The sequence below is a fragment of the Mesoplodon bidens genome, assembly GCF_964165515.1.
Source record: "Mesoplodon bidens genome assembly, chromosome: 12".
NCBI classification, from domain to species: domain Eukaryota; kingdom Metazoa; phylum Chordata; class Mammalia; order Artiodactyla; family Ziphiidae; genus Mesoplodon; species Mesoplodon bidens.
In genome coordinates this window covers 11,385,817-11,407,383 of record NC_138168.1, presented here as the reverse complement: position 1 = coordinate 11,407,383, position 21,567 = coordinate 11,385,817, and the positions used below count along the sequence as shown (strand labels likewise).

Here is a 21,567-nt window from a genome sequence, read left to right as displayed (position 1 = left end):
AGGGTATTTGGGTTCAGTCAATAGTATATGAGTGAACTGGTTTTGTAATTTCTCATTGAGAATCTGTTCTTCATCACTTCACTTCTTGTAATCTTCAGTTCCTAAGATGACACCTCTATACAATGAAAAATGATACAAAGCACAATGAACCCAGTTTTTTTGTACCAAAGAATAACATCAAAATGTACGTCACAGGGCTTCCCTGGTGGCGCAGTGGTTGAGTCCGCCTGCCAATGCAGGGGACACGGGTTCGTGCCCCGGTCCGTGAAGATCCCACATGCCGCGGAGCGGCTGAGCCCGTGAGCCACGGCCGCTGAGCCTGCATGTCCGGAGCCTGTGCTCCGCGACGGGAGAGGCCACAGCAGTGAGAGGCCCATGTAACGCAAAAATAAATAAATAAATAGATAGATGATAGATAGATAGATAGATAGATAGATAGTTAGTTCAAAAATTCAAAAAAAAGAAATAGCCAAATTGAATAGGCCTACATTTATTAAATAAATTAAATCAATAATTAATAGCTGTGAAACAGAAAGCACCAGGTCCAGATGTGTTCACTGATGAATTCTAACACATAGTTAAGAAAGAAATTATACTAACTTTGTACAATATCTTCCAGAAAACAGAACAAGAGGGAAAACTTCCTAACTCATTCTGTGAGACCAGCATGGCCCTAATACCAAAACCAGACAAAGACATTGCCAGAAAGGTACAGAGCTATTTCTCGTGAACATAGATGCAAATACCCTCAACAAAATATTAGCAAATCTAATCCAACAAAACTTCTTTTTAAAGATCATTAATACAACCCACTTCAGAGTAAGGATTAGAGAAAGGAGACTAAATACATAAAACATTAATCTTTTTATGTGTTTCCTGGGTGCTGCAATAACATTGTAATCCGATTAAGTCCAGGGTTTATTGCATTAAGAGTTATAGTTAATTCCATGTTAACCCATTCAACCCAGGATGGACCATGAGTAGTACTTTTTTTTTTTTTCAATCCTGGGCACAGACCACAGTACCCAGCATTATAATAGATGTGTACTATGTTTGATTAACACATGATCAAACAGAGATCTCTTCAGAGAATTTGAAGATCCTAATCAAAGTGGGGGCACTCCCATCTGGACTGCCTCCTTGGAATAATATGTCCAGCCACAGAGCCAGCCTGCAAAAATGGGAGTGCTTCAGGCATTTATTCAATTTATTTCATTAGCCCTTAAATTACAGCAAACATTTGGGTCAAGTGTTGAGTATAGTTCCCTGTGCTATACAGTAGTTTGTTGTTATCTATTTTACAAATGGTAGTGTATATATTTTAATCCCAAACTCCTAATTTATCCCTCCCTCTGCTTCCCCTTTCGTAACTATAAGTTTGTTTTCTATGTCTGAGCCTATTTTGTTTTGGAAATAAGTTCATTGGTATCATTTTTTTTTTAGATTCCACATATAAGCAATATCGTATGATATTTATCTTTGTCTGGCTTACTTCACTTAGTATGATAATCTCTAGGTCAAATCATGTTGCTGCAAATGGCATTATTTCATTTTTTTTATCTTAGTAGTATTCCATTGTGTATACATATCACATCTTCTTTATCCATTCATCTGTGGATGAACACCTAGGTTGCTTCCATGTCTTGGCTATTACAATAGTGCTGCTATGAATGTTGGGGTACATGTATCTTTTCCAATTATGACAACCACCATTTAAAAACCTAACATATGCTTAACTATATCAAAGTGTTGCTCACACAGCAATGGTGAATGCTGTTGTCAACCTTTTGTTTCAAATTTTTAATGACTGTATTGGGTCCGGCTGTTAAACGTGACTGCGCTTTCTGCGCCCCTGAGATGCGGGTCCCAGGAGCGGGTGTGTAGCCAGAAAGCACAGAGACCCCCGGACAGCCCACAGCAGAGAAGGACAAGGCCCGCGCAAGGACTTACTCAAGCGCGCGCGCAGGATGCAGGGAGTGCAGGATGGAGGAAGCCCATTGGACCAGCCCCGCTCACAGCGATGCGTTCGCCAATGGGCAGCGGCCTGGGCGGGGCGTCGGCGCGCGCGCCTTGAGCAGCGGCTGCGTGGCTGCCCTCGCGGACCAGCCTTCGACGGCATCTCGAGTGTGCAGGGCCTGCTGGAAGACGCTGGAGGTGCCGGATCCTGTTCGCGGAGCCATGTCTCGGCCGGAAGCCGGCGCCAATGCCTCCTCCTGGGTCGTTGCTTGTCGGCGGGGCGCGGCTATGCCTCGGGCTCCGGAAAGGAGGCCGGAGGAGCCGAGCCAAGGCGGTCGCAGAGGCCAGAAGGCCGGCGGAGGTGGCGGCTGGAGGGGCCACTCCGGCGTCCAGCAGCCCGTGGGAGCTGGTTTCCAGGAGCCGCCGCTCTCCTTCAGCCTGAATAACGACTGGGTGGGCGCGGTGATCGGTGAGAGCGGAGGGCGTGCGCGGGCGGGCCGGGGAGGGTGAAGCGGGGCGGGGCCTGTGGCATCCCCGCCCCTCCCGCCTCGCCTCCAATCAGTGGCCACTGGGGCGGCTCGGGTCCCCACGGGACCTTTGTGATACGCTTTGGTGCTAGAGTGATGGCGTTTAATGTATCTCTATAGTTTTATAGAGACGATGTTTTGGGAGAGCCAACTCTTAGACTTAAGAAATCTTTGGGATGAAAGGACAGACCTTTGGCAGCTTACCCCAAAATGAACAACAAAGGGGTCAGTCCGTTTGAGCACCGGGGAGAGCCATTAACCCAAGATAAGAAGGCGTAGGGTATTAAAGGGCTGCTCGGAACATTAGCCGTACCTTGCACTTAGTTTCTGTTACTTGAATATGATTACTCTGCCGAAAAAAGTGTTCTTTTTCTTAGTATAGCGTGAGTCTTACAAATTCGTTTTTGAAAAGCATTTGGAAATGATTGGAAGTAAGGTTCGCCCCCCTTTTAAAATTGTGGTAAACAACATACATTTACAGTATTGTTGACCCTAAGAACAACGTTCTTAGGTGTGGTAGATCTGCAGAAGGTTTTCATATTGCACGACTGAATCTACCTCTCAACAACTCATTTCCCCATTCCCCCATCCCTGGCAGCCACCAGACACCTCATAGAAGTGGAATCTGCAGTTTTTTGTGATTGGCTTATCTCAGTGTAATGTCCTCAGGGTTTATATGTGTTGTCACAAATGGCAGGATTTCCTTTTAAGGCTGAAAACTTGCATTGTATGCATATGCCACATTTTTGTCATCCAGTCGTCTGTTGACAGATATTTAGGTGATTTCCACCTCTTAGCTATTGTGAATAATGATGAATATGGGAATGCAGATATCTTTCTGAGAGCCTAGTTTCAATTCTTGTGTATAAATTCCCAGAAGTGGGATTGCTGGATCACATGGTTGTTCTGTTTTTAGTTTTTAAAGGACTCTGCATACTGTTTCCATAGTGACTGCACCAATTTACATTCCCACTCACAGTGCATAAGGGTTCCCTTTCTCCACATCCTCGCCAACTTGTTATCCCTTGTCTTTTTTTTTTAATAAATTTATTTGTTTGTTTGTTTTTATTTTTGGCTGTATTGGGTCTTCGTTGCTGTGCCCGGGCTTTCTCTAATTGTGGTGAGTGGGTACTACTCTTTGTTGCAGTGCGTGGGCTTCTCATTGTCATGTGCGGGCTCTAGAGCGCAGGCTCAGTAGTTGTGGTGCATGGGCTTAGTTGCTCCGCGGCATGTGGGATCTTCCCGGACCAGGGCTCGAACCTGTGTTCCCTGCATTGGCAGGCAGATTCTTAACCACTGCGCCACTAGGGAAGCCCCATATCCCTTGTCTTTTTGATGAGAGCCATTCTAACAGGTGATATCTCATTGTGGTTTTGATTTGCATATCTCTGATGATTTCATCATCTTTTCATATACACCTGTTGGTCATAAATATGTCTTCGAAGAAAGGTCTATTCAAGACCTTTGGCCATTTTTTAATTGGACTTTTTTGGTTGAGTTGTGTGTAAGGGTTCCAGTTTCTGCACATCCTTGCCAACACTTTGGATCCAATTAGTCTTTCCTTGGTCTGGTGGTGAATCCTTAGTGTCTACCTCTGGGAAAGGAACCTCCTACCACCCACCACAATTTGGAATAGAAAGCGCCTGCTTCCCTTTTTCCAAACTGAAAGTGATGACTGAACCCTAGGAGCCTTTGGATGATTTGGGAAGAGCTAGAGAAGGCTTTGAGCAGAGTCGGTAGTAGGTTCCCCATAACTGATTTCAATTTTTTAAAAAAAATTCCTTTATTTTTATAAACAGGGCGTGGTGGGTCAAAAATAAAAGAGATCCAGAGCTCAACATTCACCAAAATACAGGTAAATTATTTGGGTTCTTAAATCCTTAAAGAGGATGAACTATGGTTCATTCCTAACTCTAATTTCTCTTCAATTATTAACATACTGTGGTAACTTAGGTAAGTTGCCAAAGCTCTTCATACTTCTTTTTAAGAACTCACCTAAGCTATAGTCCATTCATTATATCTTAGATGCTGATTGATAGCAATCCTGTATTTCCTTTACACTTTTGTCCTATTTGAGGTTGAGTGCGGGGGGTGGGGGAGGGGAAGGGACTTATCTCACCTATTTCCCCCCCTTGTATCTAGATAATAAAAGGGTACCCTGAAGCGGAAGTAAGAATTTTTGGCACCAAGGCAATGCAGAGCAAAGCGAAAACAGTGATAGATAATCTTGTTCAACAACAAGAAGACTACAAAACACAACCCAAAGTTGGTAAGTAATTTTTGCCCACTAAAGCCCTGTAAAATTTTAAATGTTTTATTCAGTGTTATAAGCCATATTATAACTGCTTTTCCTGATAACAAAGCTTTGGCTTGCCATCATTAAATCTAGTCTGTTACAGAATTTTTTTCTATGAAATCCAGGATACTTTTCCTCAAACTAAGACACTTAATATCTGCTGTTAAGCCTGGCCGTTTTACTTTTGAGTAAAAACAAAATAACCTTTTAATACACTTCATTATTGATGGTACAGCAAGGATTAGTCCTGGCCTCCTGTCTATGGTCCCTTCCCTGGAATGTGACTAACTTTGAAAACTGCCTAATTGTTTGATATTTTTAAAAAATCTCAGATCTACTTGGACTAGAGAAAAAGCCATTATTGAACTATTTCCAGAAGCAACAAGGAGAAGAGTCTTGGGTTCAGATGGCAGCATTGCCTCTTAGTGTTTCTTGGGAAAGAACCTCTAAAAAGCCTCTAAGACACTGTTTCTTTTGTTTACCTGGGGTAACATCTGCCACACAGAATTATTGTAATGATAAGTGATGTGTTATTTATTATCAGACACTAGGTTCTCATGCTTTTTAACTGCTCCAGTAATTTTTTTTTGCATTTCAGAAATCTGAAGTAAATAACTGGCAAACCGTGACCAGAATTGTCATGGCACTGTGGTACTAAATTCCTAAATTTAATGTTTCAAGCATTATTATTGTTGGGTTATTAAAACAGAAAATAATAAAATTGTTTTGGATTTTATACTGGTAGGATTTGTTTGGAAACTAATTTGGAATATTTTTAACAGATGTTGCTGTTGTCCAACCTTCAGATAGAAAAGATGCAAGGAAAGATGTTTCAGGAAATCAGAAATGGGTTGATTGGGATAAGTTCCGAGAAAATATTTTGAAACACAGCAAAGAAAAGTGGGCAGGTTAGTGCTGGATCCCAACACTTACCTGTGGTATTGTTGTTCCTAGTAATTGAGGTTTTAGCCTCTATAAAAAATGTGTTGCTCTTAGTAATGAAATCTATATGCAAAATGACAGTAGAATTTGAAATGCTGCACTTAGTCTCTAGGACATGATATTTCTATGTCTGTGTTGCAGTTTACGTTACAAATGGAAAGTTAAAACTTATTAATACCTTGTCTTATTTGAGGTAACTCGCTGCACAAGTTTAATAAAAATGGAAAATTGGGCCAAAAGGGCAATGAAGTGAGTACACATGCCAACCAGGAGTTAACATTTTGCTATGACTGAGCAAAAATTGATCTTGTAGTGTCCTGGCCAAGAAGGGCAACGTAAAAAGGGGAAAACGTTTAATAAGTTCATACAGTTCTTGAAGAAATGGGTTTTTTTAATTCTCACTTGGAACTATATATGGAGTATAATGTTCTACCTTATTCACTGAATTTCAGAGTAAATTCAGGCATTGATTTGATCAGAATGAGGTAGTGGGACAACCTCATTTATTTAAAGTCACACAGTGGACACTACCGTGTGACAAATACAAACAAGGGTTCACTCCACTCTGGTGGTCAGCCTAGCCCACGCCATCTCAGCAACATGTGTTGGGAGATCTGGGTGGAGGTGGGGCGCAGAAAAAGGACGTAAGTTTGGTGGAAGTATGATAAGCATTTAAAAAAGGAAACAAAGTAGCTTCAAAGTAGAGGATAGAATAAGGATAAATATCGTATTCCTAAACAGTAATGGGATGGACCCTCAAAGAAAAGAAAGTTAGCTTACTATGAGAGAAGGCTCGTCCCTTGTGATGGCTGTGTGTCTTGTGAAGCATGGTTTCTTTTCTTTTATATTTAATTATTAAAGATCTCTTTCTTGGGTGAAAAGTGTAATTGAAAGCCAAAGCAAAAATGGAGATCTCTTAGAGGCTGGCAGAAGCTTTGCTGGCAAAGTGGGGGACGGCTGTCTAGAACTGTATCTGTGCAAGGTGAACCTGATATATATTTTGTTTGATTTCTGTTGCTTTGAATAAATGTCAATGAAATGTAAATGCTTATTAATCATCCAAGTTAAAATTTTGGTTTTTGTCCCAGGTTTACCTCCAATTAAGAAAAACTTTTACATGGAGTCAGAAACAACAAGTTCAATGTCACAAGACCAAGCAGACAATTGGAGGTGAATAGTTTTACTACTTTTTATTGAGTATTTGTAGAGTTATGCTGGTAAATTAACCCATTAGGAAAAGATTTGAAATGATTGCATTTGAAACTGTAGCTTCCTATTCAAAAGAAAACTGGGTTGCACCCTACATCATATACATTAGAGCATTGCTATCCCATAAAACTTTTGGCGAAGAGGGAAATGGGCTATATTTGTGTCTAGAGTAGTTACTATCCATATGTGGCTATTAAACACTTAAAAGGTAGCTAATATAATTGAGGAACTGAATTTGAAATTTTAAATTTAAAGAGACATGTGGTTAGTGCCTGCTGTATTAGCAGTTTTTGAGAATTATTTTTACAAGTGTTGAAAATCATGAGAAATTGATCTGATATCTGAATATTAGAAAAATTTCTTACTCTTTGGTCCGTATTATCTGGAATTATAGGTCATAATGGCAACATTTTTTCTATTAATATCTGTTATAAAACTAAGATAGTATGGTATAGCAGACAGAGCAGTTATTCTAGGATTGGGATAGGGCCCTGAGCATGGACAGGTGACTAAAGATCACCTGTCGAATGAGAATAATTCCCACTTCAAAGTATTGTTGAGGATTAATTAGGGAAATGTGTGTGAAACATTATAGGCCCTCAGGCATTTGCCAAATCTGACTTTGATTCATGAAGCATATAATTTTCAGGCTCTATTCTTAACCTTTCCATGAAATTTTCATTGGCCCATTCATGCATACAGTGTAATTTTTTTCCTTCTCTGGAACTATTCTGGTAAAAAAAGATGGGCTGGCTTCTATTTCTTACTACATTTTACTGTAACTTAACCAGCAGTCTAATTTTAATCAGTTGCAGTTGAATTTCTAGATATGACCTGAACTAATGTTGGAAAAAATTTCTTGCTTGGGGAGTAAAGTGACCAAAGCCACTAATCCTTGTTCCTGTTTCCCTAAAGGAGGGAAAATTATAATATAATGTGTGATGACTTGAAAGGTGGTGAGAAACGTCCTCTTCCCAACCCTGTTGGTAATTTTGAGGATGCATTTCACTGTTATCCTGAAGTTATGAGAAACCTTCAAAAGGCAGGTTTTCAAAAGCCAACACCAATTCAGGTATGCTTTCTTTAATTCTAACATTTCATCGACTTTCCCTCCTCAATTTCTGGTCGTTAGAACACCAGGGAGCAGCTGTCTCTTATAAGTGTCCCCCCAGCACCTCCACCGCTGCCTAGCACTCAAAATGCTGAGAAGTTTGGAGCTGGGAGAGGAGGAAGGAATGCTTGACAGAAAGAAATGCACTTTTTATTTTAATATTTCTCATTCTGTTTCAGTCACAGGCATGGCCAATCATTCTACAAGGAGTAGATCTTATAGGAGTAGCTCAGACTGGAACGGGGAAGACATTGTCCTACTTAATGCCTGGATTTATTCATATTGACTCACAACCTCTGTAAGAATTATTACATCTGGGTTCTCTTTAGGGGTTTAACAGATATGGATTCCAAAAATGCAATGAAAGTTTCTTCGATTGCCTTGGTCGAAAGGTAATGCCTGGTCTCGGGCAGATGCACTTGTGTTGTTCTGGTAAGCTATAAATGGACAAAACATTTTTAGGAAGCAATAGGTAGTGTCCACCAAAAGTCTTAATAGTGAAACACTGGAAACAAATTGTTTAAATTACCGTGTCCAGTACAATTCTGTGAGAATGTCTGACACAGGAAAGCTCTGGCCCTGTTTAATGAAAAGGCTGGTGTCTGGATTTTTTTGTTGGCTGTTTTTCTTTATTTCTCCACTTTTTATGTGTGGTGCTTGTTTGTGGCTTTGACACTCATTGCTGCCTTTTTTTTTTTTTTTCCTTTGGCTGTACCTCGAGGCTTGTGGGATCTTAGTTCCCTGACCAGGGATTGAACCCAGGCCCTCAGCAGATGAAAGCTTGGAGTCCTAACCAGTGGACTGCCAGGGAATTCCTTCATTGCAGGCACTGAATGAAGGTCCTGTATATCTGAGATGGGTATTTTACTAACGTTTTCTCTCCAAAGAGCCAGGAATGGGCCGGGCATGTTAATCCTCACCCCAACTCGAGAACTAGCTCTGCAAGTGGAAGCTGAGTGCCGTAAATATTCATATAAAGGTCTTAAAAGGTGAGTCTTGTCTTTGACCATTCCTGCATCAGCATTCAAACCATTTGTAGCTGTAGACATCCTCCCCGTTATTTTCACACATCCTGAGAAGCTGATTGGCTCAGCGTGGGTCAGGCTTACTTACCCCTGATCCACATCTACTGTAACCTGGGTGGTGGGGTCATATAACAAGGATGCTAACGTGGCTCTCGTAGGACACGTCCCTGTGGGTTGGTGGGTGTGGATGGTTCTCAGAAAGGGGCCAATACTGTACTACCTGAGACTTTTGATTTATGTACTTTTTATTTTATACCCAAAATGCTTAGGTTGGTTGGGATTTTGAATTGTGATGGGATATTCCCCACGTGGACATGAACCTCTGTATTTTTTTTTTAAGTGTTTGTATATATGGTGGTGGCGATAGAGATGGACAAATAAAAGACTTAGCGAAAGGTGTCGATATCGTTATTGCCACTCCCGGAAGACTCCACGATCTACAAATGAATAACTTTGTGTACCTGAAGAGCGTATCCTACCTGGTAATCGTGGAGCAGGGGTTCAGGGTCCCGGGAGGAAGAACTGAACTCTATCAAACCCTTTAGAATGGCTCTCCATTTCATAATGGTTTTAAATCCTAGGAATGTTTTTCATTCCCTCTAGTTTGTTAAAATACGGATTTTAAGATCATTCCATTTTAGCATTATATAAATATTAGAAAATGTAGGTAAGTACAAAAGAATTCCACATGAATGAATATTTTATTTTTTTATTTTTTTTATGAATGAATATTTTAGACACAAATTGTTTTGTCATTAAATAGATTTAGAAACTGCTAGTTGGCAAACTTAACTCAATCTGTGTTGCAACTACAGATAGCTTAGGTAGTGGAGGAAATGAAAAAAATTACCTTAGCATTCATAAAGGCAGAACATACATATTAGCTACCTTCCATACCTAATCTAGCCATCTTTTTTTTTTTTTTTTGGCCATATTGCACAGCTTGCGGGATCTTATTTCCCTGACCAGGGATGGAACCTGGGCCCTCAGCGGTGAAAGCGCAGAGTCCTAATCACTGGACCACCAGGGAATTCCCCTATTCAAACCATTTTTCATGCAGGTCTTAGATGAAGCTGACAAGATGCTGGATATGGGATTTGAACCCCAGATAATGAAGATTTTATTAGATGTACGCCCAGACAGGCAGACAGTTATGACAAGGTAGGTATATGTTTAATTTGCTAGTCTGCAAAGTAGAAATCAGTGGAACCAAATCCATTTGATTTTAGAGCCTTTCTTAAAAGTATTTTGAGATCCTTTGGTGAAAGATATGTCATCACTTAGTATAGCAACTCAGTGTAACAGTTTAGCAATGACTATTGGGTTTCCTGAATTAAAAATAAGGTTTCTAGGGACTTCCCTGGTGGTGCAGCGGTTAAAACAGTGCACTTCCGATGCAGGGGGCCCGGGTTCGATCCCTAGTCAGAGAACTAGATCCCACGTGCTGCAACTAAGACCTGGCACAGCCTAAGTAAATAAATAAATGTTTGAAAAAGAATAAGATTTCTATAAAAAATGCAGGGGAGACTGTTTCATAGGGGGGTCTCAGATTGGAAAAAGTAATCACCTGTCCAGAATACTTTTTGGCAAAGATAAAGCTGAGGCAGCAGAAGAGTATGTGATTGGGGAAGAAGACTAAATTTATTCATTTTGTTTTCTTACTCAACCTCCCATCTTTGTAATTAGTGTGAAAGTAGAAGGTGGTTACTTTCACAATATATGGTTGAAGAAACATCTGAATTAACATATCCAATCATCGGTACAGTTAAAATGTTTTTATTTGGCATGAGCATTTGGTTTTACCTGCTAACAATGTATGAAAAATACTGGGTTTTTTTGCCTTCTTTATAAAGGCTGAGAGAACACTAACACCTCAATTCACTGTACCTTTTCATAGATTAGAAAGGTATAGCTCTTCTTCACCTTTTGTTTACAAACCTATTGAACTTATTTAAAGGTTTAATCTAGTAGCTTCATTGAGCAATTCATTGTGAAGCAAATGTTTTCTGTGAAATTGGCCTCATTAAAAAGTAGTAAGTTTGTCTTTCATCAGTAACTTGGTTCATAGCATTCTTAGGGAAATTTAGTAATGTTTGTTTTATAATAAATTTTTAATGTTTATGTATTATGTTTTATCTCCAGTGCAACGTGGCCATGTGCTGTCCGTAGACTCGCACAATCTTATTTGAAAGAGCCCATGATTGTGTATGTTGGTACTTTGGATCTAGTTGTAAGCTTGTTTTTAATTACTATTTATATCTTATTAATTATGGAAATGTTTTGCCATTGTAAAGCTCTCTGGCCTTTCACTTCATAATTGAGATTGGCCTTTCAACTAATCATTAATGAAAATTGACGTTTTACTTAAATCACTGGTAATTAATAATGGGTCATTGCCCTAGGCTCATTTCATGAGATTTCACGAAAGACAGGATAAATCCTTCAGAATCTATTTCATCTCTGGGTCAGTAAAATGGTACCAGTGATACTTTGAAATTTTGTGTTGTCAAAATACTTATTGAACGGAAACTCTTTGTGTCATCAGCTGAACATCTTTATTGCAAAGGCTATATCCAAATTCATGGCGATAGTTTTGTAAGCTTGGCCTCAAACCGTGGTTATTCCTTTTCCAACAGTAGTAACCAGCTGCTTTCAACACACTGCCACGTATTCAAGAGTTCCCAGCTTAGCGTAGGTGACTCACTGGTAAAAAGTGAAAGACTGAGCCATAAATCCTTGGGTAGGAACCGGTGATTTTGCAAGAACCTGCCATTTTTCCTGCTAGCAGTTTATTAGAACATTTAACCAATGATAGAAATAAGATGGATTTCGAGCCAATATATGGGGTTTGTCCATTAATATTGATGAACTATGATATCTGAGTCCTTTAGGCTGTAAGTACTGTGAAGCAAAATATAATTGTCACCACAGAAGACGAGAAACGATCGCATATCCAAACTTTCATCGACAGCCTGTCTCCCAAAGACAAAGTCATAATATTTGTTAGCCGGAAAGCTATGTGAGTATATATTTTTTATATTCAAATCATCAGTCATGGTTTGTTTTGGCATTGTTTCTATGTGTATACGCATTTCATATGGGGGGGGTGTAAGTCTTACAATATGCACATTACTTCAGACTCTTGCCAGTGGAAGTAACAGTAATGAATTGATGGTGGTATGAGAATAAGCACTTAGACCCCTGACTTTATCTTTTGTTTCAGGGCTGATCATTTATCAAGTGACCTGAGTATCCAGCATATATCAGTAGAGTCTCTGCATGGCAACAGAGAACAGAGTGACCGAGAGAGAGCATTAAAAAACTTTAAAACAGGTACATTTATACAATTAGTATTGCAGTTTAAAAGTGTCCAGTGCCTGGGGCTTCCCTGGTGGCGCAGTGGTTGAGAGTCCGCCTGCCGATGCAGGGGACACGGGTTCGTGCCCCGGTCCGGGAAGATCCCACATGCCGCGGAGCGGCTGGGCCCGTGAGCCATGGCCGCTGAGCCTGCGCGTCCGGAGCCTGTGCTCCGCAACGGGAGAGGCCACAGCAGTGAGAGGCCCGCGTACCGCAAAAAAAAAAAAGTGTCCAGTGCCTGGACTTGCTTGAGTGAGGGCACTTCTCCATGGATCCCGTGTCTAAGATCTGCCCTCAGCTTGCAGATCCCAGAACTATACTTGTTCTAAATATTAATCAGATTCTCAGGACTATCTCAAGCTAATGTTTAAAACCTGGATATCAAGGCAGTAATTTGCAGCGAGGGTGTTATCTTAATTTACTTGAGAGGCATATATCTTTGCCGTGGTTCATGGACTCTTTGAATTTTGGAATCTATTGTGTTGTAACTTGCCAGCAGTTAAAAAAGGCTAAGTAACCCTTTCCCGTCTTCACTGTCTTTAAAAGAGTTTTAATATTAAAAGCAAGGATAGTTCACCTGATCAGATATTAGGGGACAGATATGTCTTGGGTTGGTTTGTACCAGCATGTATCTGTATTCTTTTGGCTTTACTCTTTAGGGAAAGTGCGAATACTGATTGCTACAGATTTGGCATCTCGTGGTCTTGATGTCGATGATGTCACACACGTCTATAATTACGATTTTCCCCGGAACATCGAAGAATATGTGCACAGAGTAGGGCGCACCGGGAGAGCAGGGTAAGTCAGTCCATCCAACCTGGCTCCCCATTCTCTTCACAAAAAGGACCTTTTTCCCCTCTGAGAGCACTACCATAAAGTCCCCGTAACATGCTGTTTAAACAACTGCAGATTAGGTTCCAAACTGATGTTTGAACGGCTAAATCTTTTTTTTAAAATTGAAGTATAGTTGATTTACAATGATGTTGTGTTCATTACTGCTGTACAGCAAAGTGATTCAGTTATACATATATATATATATACATATTTATATACATTCTATTTTTTTAATATTCTTTCCCATTATAGTTTATCGTAGGATATTGAACACAGTTCCCAGTGCTATACAGGAGGACCTTGTTGTCTACCCATCCTATATATAAAAGCTTACATCTGCTCACCCCAACTTCCCACTCCATCCCTCCCCCAGCCCCTTCCCCGTTGGCAACCACAGGCCTGTTCTCTATGTCCATGATTCTGTTTCTGTTTCATAGATAGGTTCATTTGTGTCATATTTTATTTACTTTTTAGATTTTTTTTTGATGTGGAGCATTTTTAAAGTCTTTATTGAATTTGTTACAGTATTGCTTCTGATTTGGTTTTTTGGCCATGAGGCATGTGGGATCTTAGCTCCCCGACCGGGGATGGAACCCTCACCCCCTGTACTGGAAGGCGAAGTCTTAACCACTGGACCGCCAGGGAAGTCCCTTGTGTCATATTTTAGATTCCACATATAAGTGATACCATATGATATTTGTCTTTGTTTGTCTGGCTTACTTCACTTAGCATGATAATCTCTGGTGGCATCCATGTTGCTACAAACGGCATTATTTTGTTCTTTTTTATGGCTGAGTAGTATTCCACTGTGTATATGTACCACATCCTCCTTATGTGAATGGCTAAATCTTTTTTTTTAATTAATTAATTAGTTTTTTGGCTGCGTTGGGTCTTCGTTGCTGCGTGCAGGCTTTCTCTAGTTGCGGCGAGCGGGGGCTACTGTTCGTTGCGGTGTGCGGGCTTCTCATTGTGGTGGCTTCTCTTGTTGTGGAGCACGGGCTCTAGGCGCGCGGGCTCAGTAGCTGTGGCATGTGGGCTCCGTAGCTGTGGCTTGCAGGCTCCAGAGCACAGGCTTAGTAGTTGTAACGCATGGGCTTCGTTGCTCCACAGCATGTGGGATCTTCCTGGACCAGGGCTCGAACCCATGTTCCCTGCATTGGCAGGCGGATTCTTAACCATTGCTCCACCAGGGAAGTCCCTGAATGAGTAAACCTTAATATATCATACGTAGTTGGGCTTGTGAAAGAGTTGAGGTTTTGCTGCTGCTGTTTTTGTTCTATTTTGCTAGCTGAATCATGAATATAAATTATAAATCAAATTAAATTGACTTTTTCCCCCTTGAAGGAGGACCGGGGTATCTGTTACCCTTATCACTAGAAATGATTGGAAGATTGCCGGTGAATTAATTAATATTCTGGAAAGAGCAAATCAGGTAAGAATATGCAACTCTGTTTTCTAAGGTTCAAATTTCATTTATTCCAAGTACTGGGGCTTTACTGCCTGTTAGGAAATACAGATATTAAACAAGTAATTAAGCATGTTATGAGGGCTGTAGCATGGCAAAGATGAGCACTATTAATATATAAGTGGAGAACCTCATCTAATAGGGGTGAGCATCACTGAACCCTGCTGAGGAAGAGCCCAGTGGGGTGGAGGTTGGAGAGAACAGAGGAAGCAGGGGACACACTCAGGCCTCGAGGTGAGAAAGTGACACCAGGCAAAGGCACCAGGAAGCAACTGAAGGGCCACGCTAGCAGGAGGGCCGTGTACTTACTGACGGGCTTTTTTAAGACTAGGCTGGTTTTCATACCTTGAAGATTCGGTGTTGCATATGCAGAGGGACACATTCCATTCTGTTTGGAAGATGTCATGTAATCAGTTGTGGAGATTCTCTGAGGATTGTTGAAAAGCTGTTATATAATGAGAATCGCCTCAATCCTAATAACACGTTTAATGGCTTCAGAGTGTCCCAGAGGATCTTGTGGTGATGGCTGAGAGATATAAAGCAAATAAACTGAAAAAAGAAATGGAAAATAAATGGGAAAGACCCCAAGGAAAATCCAAGAAGTTTTATTATTAACATCTATGTTGAAAAGTGGTACCAGCCTACTTAAAAGAGGTAAAATTTGAATAACACATGGACTTTCAAACACCTGGTTTCCCTAACTAGGCTTTGTTAGTGCGTTTATTACAATCAGCATTATCTCTAAGAGTCACTAACATAATAAATGAGATCTTATTCTTTATCTGTTACCTAAATTCTAGTTAGTATATCTTAGAACTGATTCACTTTGTTATAAAGCAGAAACTAACACACCATTGTAAAGCAATTATATTCCAATAAAGATGTTTTATATATATATATATATATATATATATATATATATATATCTTAGAAGTATTAATTCAGAGGTGAGAAAAAAACTTTAAGTTGTTTAGTCGTAAGAGTATAATGGAATGTAATAGAACTGGTGGAGGTGTAAATTGGTATAACCTCTTCTGAGCAATCAGGTGGTAATGTATCAATTGTAAATACATATACCTTTTGATCCAGCAATTCCTCTGGACATAAATGTCCAGTAGGGAGCCATATGAATAAACTATGGAGAAAATCATATCATATAAGGGCCTAATGCCTATGACATAGGAAACTCCTAACACTGAACAAAAACAACCTGATTAGAAAATGGGCACAGGACTTGAATAGACATTTCTCCAAAGACATACAAGTGTCCAACAAGTTACAGATGCTCAGCTTCACTAATCACTAGGGGATTCAAAGATCACCTCACCCCCATTAGAATGGCACAGTATGTCAATTTATGGTTTTTCCTGCTTATTTTTCAGAATTCAAGATTTTTTTGAGATATATTTATTTAAGACACTGTGGAAGTATTGGAAGCATGCTGGCAGTATGAAGAAATGACTGATTCTTAAAATAATAGTGTTTAAAATGTAGAATTCAGTATTTTATACTTTAATAAGATCAGAAGTATTTAAACTTGAGTTGGAACTTTTTTATCGATATTAAGGAATGTAGCATTACAATTTCACTTTTTGCTATCTTTATTTTAAAAAAAGAAATAAAAGTAAATTTTGTCTCCTATAAGGTTGCTGTATTGAGGTCCATCTTTAAAGGGTTTCAAGCTCGTTCAGATGTTGTCATAGCAGTGAAAATGCTGTTAACACTAAATTTTTTTCTGTGATTAAAAGACAAGCTGATTCGTCTTTCTCAATAGCCCTTTAATTTTGTGTTTACCACATAGTGTTCTATTTGGTGGTACTTTTCTTACTACTTTATCTACTTTGAAATGAAACAGTAAAAAGATTTCATGGGGCCGAACTATGCAACAGCTGTTTGTTAAATTTTAGCCTAGTGCTCCAGGATCAAGTAAATCCTGGGTAAATTCATTTCCCCGAAAGCTTCTTTGACTAATCATGGTCCCCTACTTTCCCTTATAGTTTTGTGTAGTTTTCTGTCCCCTACATGAATTACTTATACCATGTTATCATCTGTTGGAACTTGAATAGTAAGGAAATATGTTCATGATACAAGAACCACAAACACCCACCAAAAGGTGTATGTAATGAGAATAAATTTTTGTAATAAGTTTCATTACGTGAAAATGCATTAAAATTAGTGAAATACTAACATTAATTTGGGCTACTGACAGGTTTTCAGCGAAGCTGAGCTAGGCTAACAGCTAGGAGCCCATCTTTCCCTAAAAGTGCAGAATGAAACGTAAAAAGAATACACAATGGGGACAAAAGACAGTCTCTTCAGTAAGTGGTGCTGGGAAAACTGGACACCTGGTTATAAAAGACCACAATCAGAACACACTGGGGAGTGTGGGGAGGGCAGCCCCGGGGCTGAGGGGCTCGGGATGCAGCCAGGGGCTGCAGGGACCCGTGGGCTGGTTGCTGCCGGTTCAAGGCCCGCCCCGCTGCTGCCCCGGCCCATGGGCATCACATCCTTCACCAAGAGGGTCCAGAAGAGCATCTCGCAGAAGAAGGTCCAGCTGCACGTGGACAGGAGCCTCAGGTGAACACTCTCCGACGTTACAGAGGACACTACGAACTGCAGAGCAGGCCAGGCTTCAGTAAGGCCCAGTGAGCAGAAACCATCAGCCAAGGCTTCAGGGACAGACCTGTGAGTGAAAACGAGACCCTCCTTACTTTTCTACCCGGTGAAGAGTGACCACAGCAAACTGGACCAGAAATGAGGGGCGGCAAGCAGCTCCAGTGAGCCTGGAGCACATCTCCAAGGGGTAAGTGCAGTGCTTAATGCAGTGATGTCGGCTGCATTTAAGCCCATGATGAAGGCTGTTCAATTTTACTGCAGATAAAAAGCTTGATGAATACTGTAAATCTTTTAGGTCAGGAGGATTACATCCTCCTGATTCAGCATGTTTACATGCAGACTTTTAAGGCAACTACTGAACTAAAAATAAAAATAAAAAACATGATCAGGGCTTCCCTGGTGGCGCAGTGGTTGAGGGTCCGCCTGCCGATGCAGGGGACGCGGGTTCGTGCCCCGGTCCGGGAAGATCCCACATACCGCGGAGCGGCTGGGCCCGTGGGCCATGGCCGCTGAGCCTGCGCGTCCGGAGCCTGTGCTCCGCAACGGAAAGGGCCACAACAGTGAGAGGCCCACGTACCACACACACACACACACAAAAAAAAAAACATGATCAGAAAAAGAATGAAAGGAAAACAACGAAGCATGAGGTCAGTTCTGGAAATGTGGGTGACGGCACTCTTGGCAGTCACTGTGTGATTCCACGCTGCCTCACGCGAGGTGTAGCCCTGGACCAGCAGCCTGCGGCTGGCAGTGGACCTCTGTGAGCAGAGCCGTCTGCTGGGGACACAGACCCCTGCTTTGCTGCCAGCTTTGTCGCTTGTCAGCAAGTCCGTTTGACGCGGGTCCCTCGCCGGCCCTGTGCCTGGCACACAGTAGGCACTCAGGCGGCATCTGCTGGCTAATCGAGCTGTCACTACAGTGCCAGACTTGTCTCATCTGGTCCCCAGCTCCAGGCGCCGAGACCCCTGCCGTTTCTCTTGCTCAGCACATGTAGTAGAGGAAACCCTGATGCACCAACAGGAGGTTTCGGGCCAGGCGCGGTTTCAGGCAGTCCCATGCGCCCAGCCGTACTGTGGAGGGTCCAGAAACACACATGCGGAGCCCCTCCCGGGAGCCGCAGCCCCTGATGCTCCCCTCCACGCTTCATTCTGCGGGCAGAGTTACAGGTCACGGCCTCAGCCGTTCTCCTGGGCCAGAAGTGCTTTGACTAATGGGTGCACGTAGTGGTTTGGGGCTCATGTTTTCAGAAGTACTAATCCTTAATTGAGAACCACAAGAAAGCTGCCAAGGACCGTGTGGTTCCTGCCCCAGAGTCCAGCCCTGGGATGGAAGTTCTGGCCAGCCTTGACCTTCTGCACTGGGGGGTCAGCAACGAAGCACGACTTTGAGCAACACAGGCCGGTGCCATCTGATGCTCATTCTTTTTTTCTTTTTTTTTTTTTTTTGCGGTATGCGGCCTCTCACTGTTGTGGCCTCTCCTGTTGCGGAGCACAGGCTCCAGACGCGCAGGCCCAGCGGCCATGGCTCACGGGCCCAGCCGCTCCGCGGCATATGGGATCCTCCCGGACCGGGGCACAAACCCGTGTCCCCTGCATCGGCAAGCGGACTCTCAACCACTGCACCACCAGGGAAGCCCAAATGCTCATTCTTGTGAGCACTTTGCCTCTCTTATAGGGAGAAAGATTGCTAACACAACTTTTTTAAGTATTAACAATTACCTGATTTTTTTCTTTATGTTCAAAAACCCAGATCCCTGTATCTAATTCTATCAGAATCAAAGTATCCTTTGAAAATAAAGTTTTATATCCAAAAGTATGCTTTTGCAAAATTTTCTAGTCAGTGTGTCGGGGGAGCAGAGAGTGTGAACAGGGAGTAGGAAGGAAAGAGAAGAAAGGACTTGAATTCTAATTTCTGACCATCTTGACATATATTGTGTTCAAAGTTATCACCTTCTTACTCAGTTTTAATTCTGAGTTCTTTCTTAAGCCTCAAAGAATAAAAGCAGCAGTGGACAGCCTGGCTTGGTGGAGCGTTTTAGTGTCTCATGGATGGATTCATCTGAGCATCCACCCAGAGAAGTCAGAACAAACCCCCCCCCAAGCAGGGAGGTGGAGTGGCCAAAGTTCTCCGTTCCATGGAGCATGCTTTCCGTGGACAAGGACAGGGACACCACTCTCACTAAATAAAACGTGGTGTGTCCGTGGCAGCCACGCTTTCACCAGTGCTCACGATACATGTCTAGCAGATTGCAGCCTTTTAAAATATGCATCATTGAATGTACATAGAGCATCCTCTAGACTCTGAGGGGATCGTATTTTCATACACCTGACCATGGTTGGCACATCGGGGTGCTCTCTGTGTTTCCAGTCATGCAGATTCAGTGCGTATTCAGAGAGTGTCTCACTGCTCACAGCTGAAGGCTGTTGATAAGTAGGCACCAAGAAGGCTCTTAAGTATGTGGCTTATGTAGGTTTTTCCTAAGAAGCTGAGTTAGAAAGGGTTTGAAGGAATCAAACACCAAACCCCCTTTGTCAAGGGGTGTTTTGTTATCAGGCTGGAGTTTGGGGGCAGGTGGGGTTAAGGCATTGGTAACCTGCTCTCTGGAAATATCCACATACTATTGAGGAAAAAAATGTAGCTGTCAGATGTTTGAGCCACAATTGTGGATGTGTAGGTCATGTCACCGTCTCTTCAACAGCAGATCTGTGTTCCCAGTTGAGAGAGACTGGAGAAGAAGCTGTGGTGTTAGGCTCCATCTGTTCAGGTGTGTCTGGAAGAGCGCTTTCATTCCCACAGGAAGCCTGGGACACTTTTCACCCTCAGCCAGATGCTGTACGCACGCAGTCCCATGCTGTTTTTCCTCCTAGGAGAGGTCCTTTGGAAAGTGGAGGCTGTGTGTGTCTTTTCAACCTCTGAAAGCATGTCAGGTGAGAGACGAGACAAAGCTCTCTGAACTCATGTTTTTCTTGGGTGCAGAAATCTGTTCTTTCATCAGACCACTAAGCCACGTGCCTTAGCCTCTTCTGCAGTTTCCCACAGCTTGATCTGGGGCAGGAGACTTCTGCCTCTTAGAGGTGGCCGACCCTCTAAAGCAACCCGGTCTGCCTTTGGGGAGCGGTGGTGCTTGGGGAAAGCAGCCCTCACCGTGGCTGTCTGCATTTTTAAACCGCCTGTCAAGGACTTGCGCTTCTCTCCACCTGTAAGGTTGCAACATTGCCTTCTCTCCGCTTGGCGCTCCTGGGCACAACTGGCATGTGCCGTCCAGAACTGGCGTTGTCTTCTTAAGGAGCCTGGCTCCTGCCTCGGCTCCAGCCTGCTGTGCTTCTTTCACATGCCCTGAAGGGTGTCACATCTTGCCATTCGTGTTGCTTCGTTTTAAGGTTTTTTAAAAAACAGACTTCTTATTTCAATGAACAAACTCTTAGGTTGGCAACAGCATGTGAGAAAGATCATAGCTGAACCCCTTGAAAGATTGCAGCCAAGGGACTCAAGACCAGTGGTGTAAAAGGAAGAGGAATTTCACTTGTGTGGTACAGCTGCCAAGTTGTTAGCTGTTCCTGTCTCCGCTAAATAGTCACAGCTAGTCTTCCAGGGAGCAGATGTTAATAATTGTTTGCAGTTAGAATGCTGCATCTAACCTTGGCATTTCAGCTGTTTATTTTGTGGGAATTTTTGCTGCTTTCTTGCAGGGCACCTGCCTGTTAGAAAGGAGAAAGTAGGGGAGAGAACTAGCTCAGGGGCCCGACCGTGGATCCCAGAGTTATTGCTGCATGGAAATCACCTGAAGGCTCTCAGGCATTACAATGACAAGATGCAACAGTTGAGAAGGGGCCTTTTAGCCACCTGGTCCAGACATACTGCCTGCAACCTGCCACCCGGGGTTTGAGCAGCCTGGGCTTAAACACCTCTGAGGACAGAGAACTTACTGCCTCCTAGGGAAGCCTGTTTTTGGTTTTTGGGGTTTTTTTTTTTGTTTTTTTGCGGTACACGGGCCTCTCACTGCTGTGGCCTCTTCCGTTGCGGAGCGCAGAATCCGGACGCGCAGGCTCAGCGGCCATGGCTCACGGGCCCAGCCGCTCCGCAGCATGTGGGATCTTCCCGGATCGGGGCACGAACCCACGTCCCCTGCATCAGCAGGCAGACTCCCAACCACTGCGCCACCAGGGAAGCCCTTTTTTTTTTTTCCTTTATATAAAATTATTTATTTATTTTTGGCTGTGTTGGGTCTT

The 21,567-nt window shown here is 42.4% G+C and overlaps 1 protein-coding gene across 2 annotated transcripts; it reads left to right on the top strand.

The window, feature by feature from the left end:
- The first annotated feature begins 2,124 nt into the window (after positions 1–2,124).
- Positions 2,125–16,275, top strand: DDX43 (DEAD-box helicase 43). 2 transcript variants are annotated; one of them, XM_081250956.1, is made up of 17 exons: positions 2,125–2,425; positions 4,283–4,338; positions 4,626–4,752; positions 5,562–5,687; positions 6,810–6,891; positions 7,846–8,002; positions 8,221–8,339; positions 8,929–9,030; positions 9,407–9,548; positions 10,127–10,227; positions 11,209–11,296; positions 11,958–12,085; positions 12,290–12,399; positions 13,083–13,221; positions 14,602–14,689; positions 15,221–15,376; positions 16,105–16,275. In XM_081250956.1, exons 1-16 carry the CDS (start codon positions 2,179–2,181, stop codon positions 15,335–15,337), a joined length of 1,929 nt encoding a protein of 642 aa, XP_081107082.1. In that variant the 5' UTR covers positions 2,125–2,178; the 3' UTR covers positions 15,338–15,376; positions 16,105–16,275. The 2 variants fall into 2 exon arrangements, with proteins under 2 accessions (XP_081107082.1, XP_081107083.1); XM_081250957.1 differs by lacking the exons at positions 13,083–13,221; positions 16,105–16,275 and having other exon boundaries at positions 15,221–15,345.
- The last annotated feature ends 5,292 nt before the right edge of the window (positions 16,276–21,567 follow it).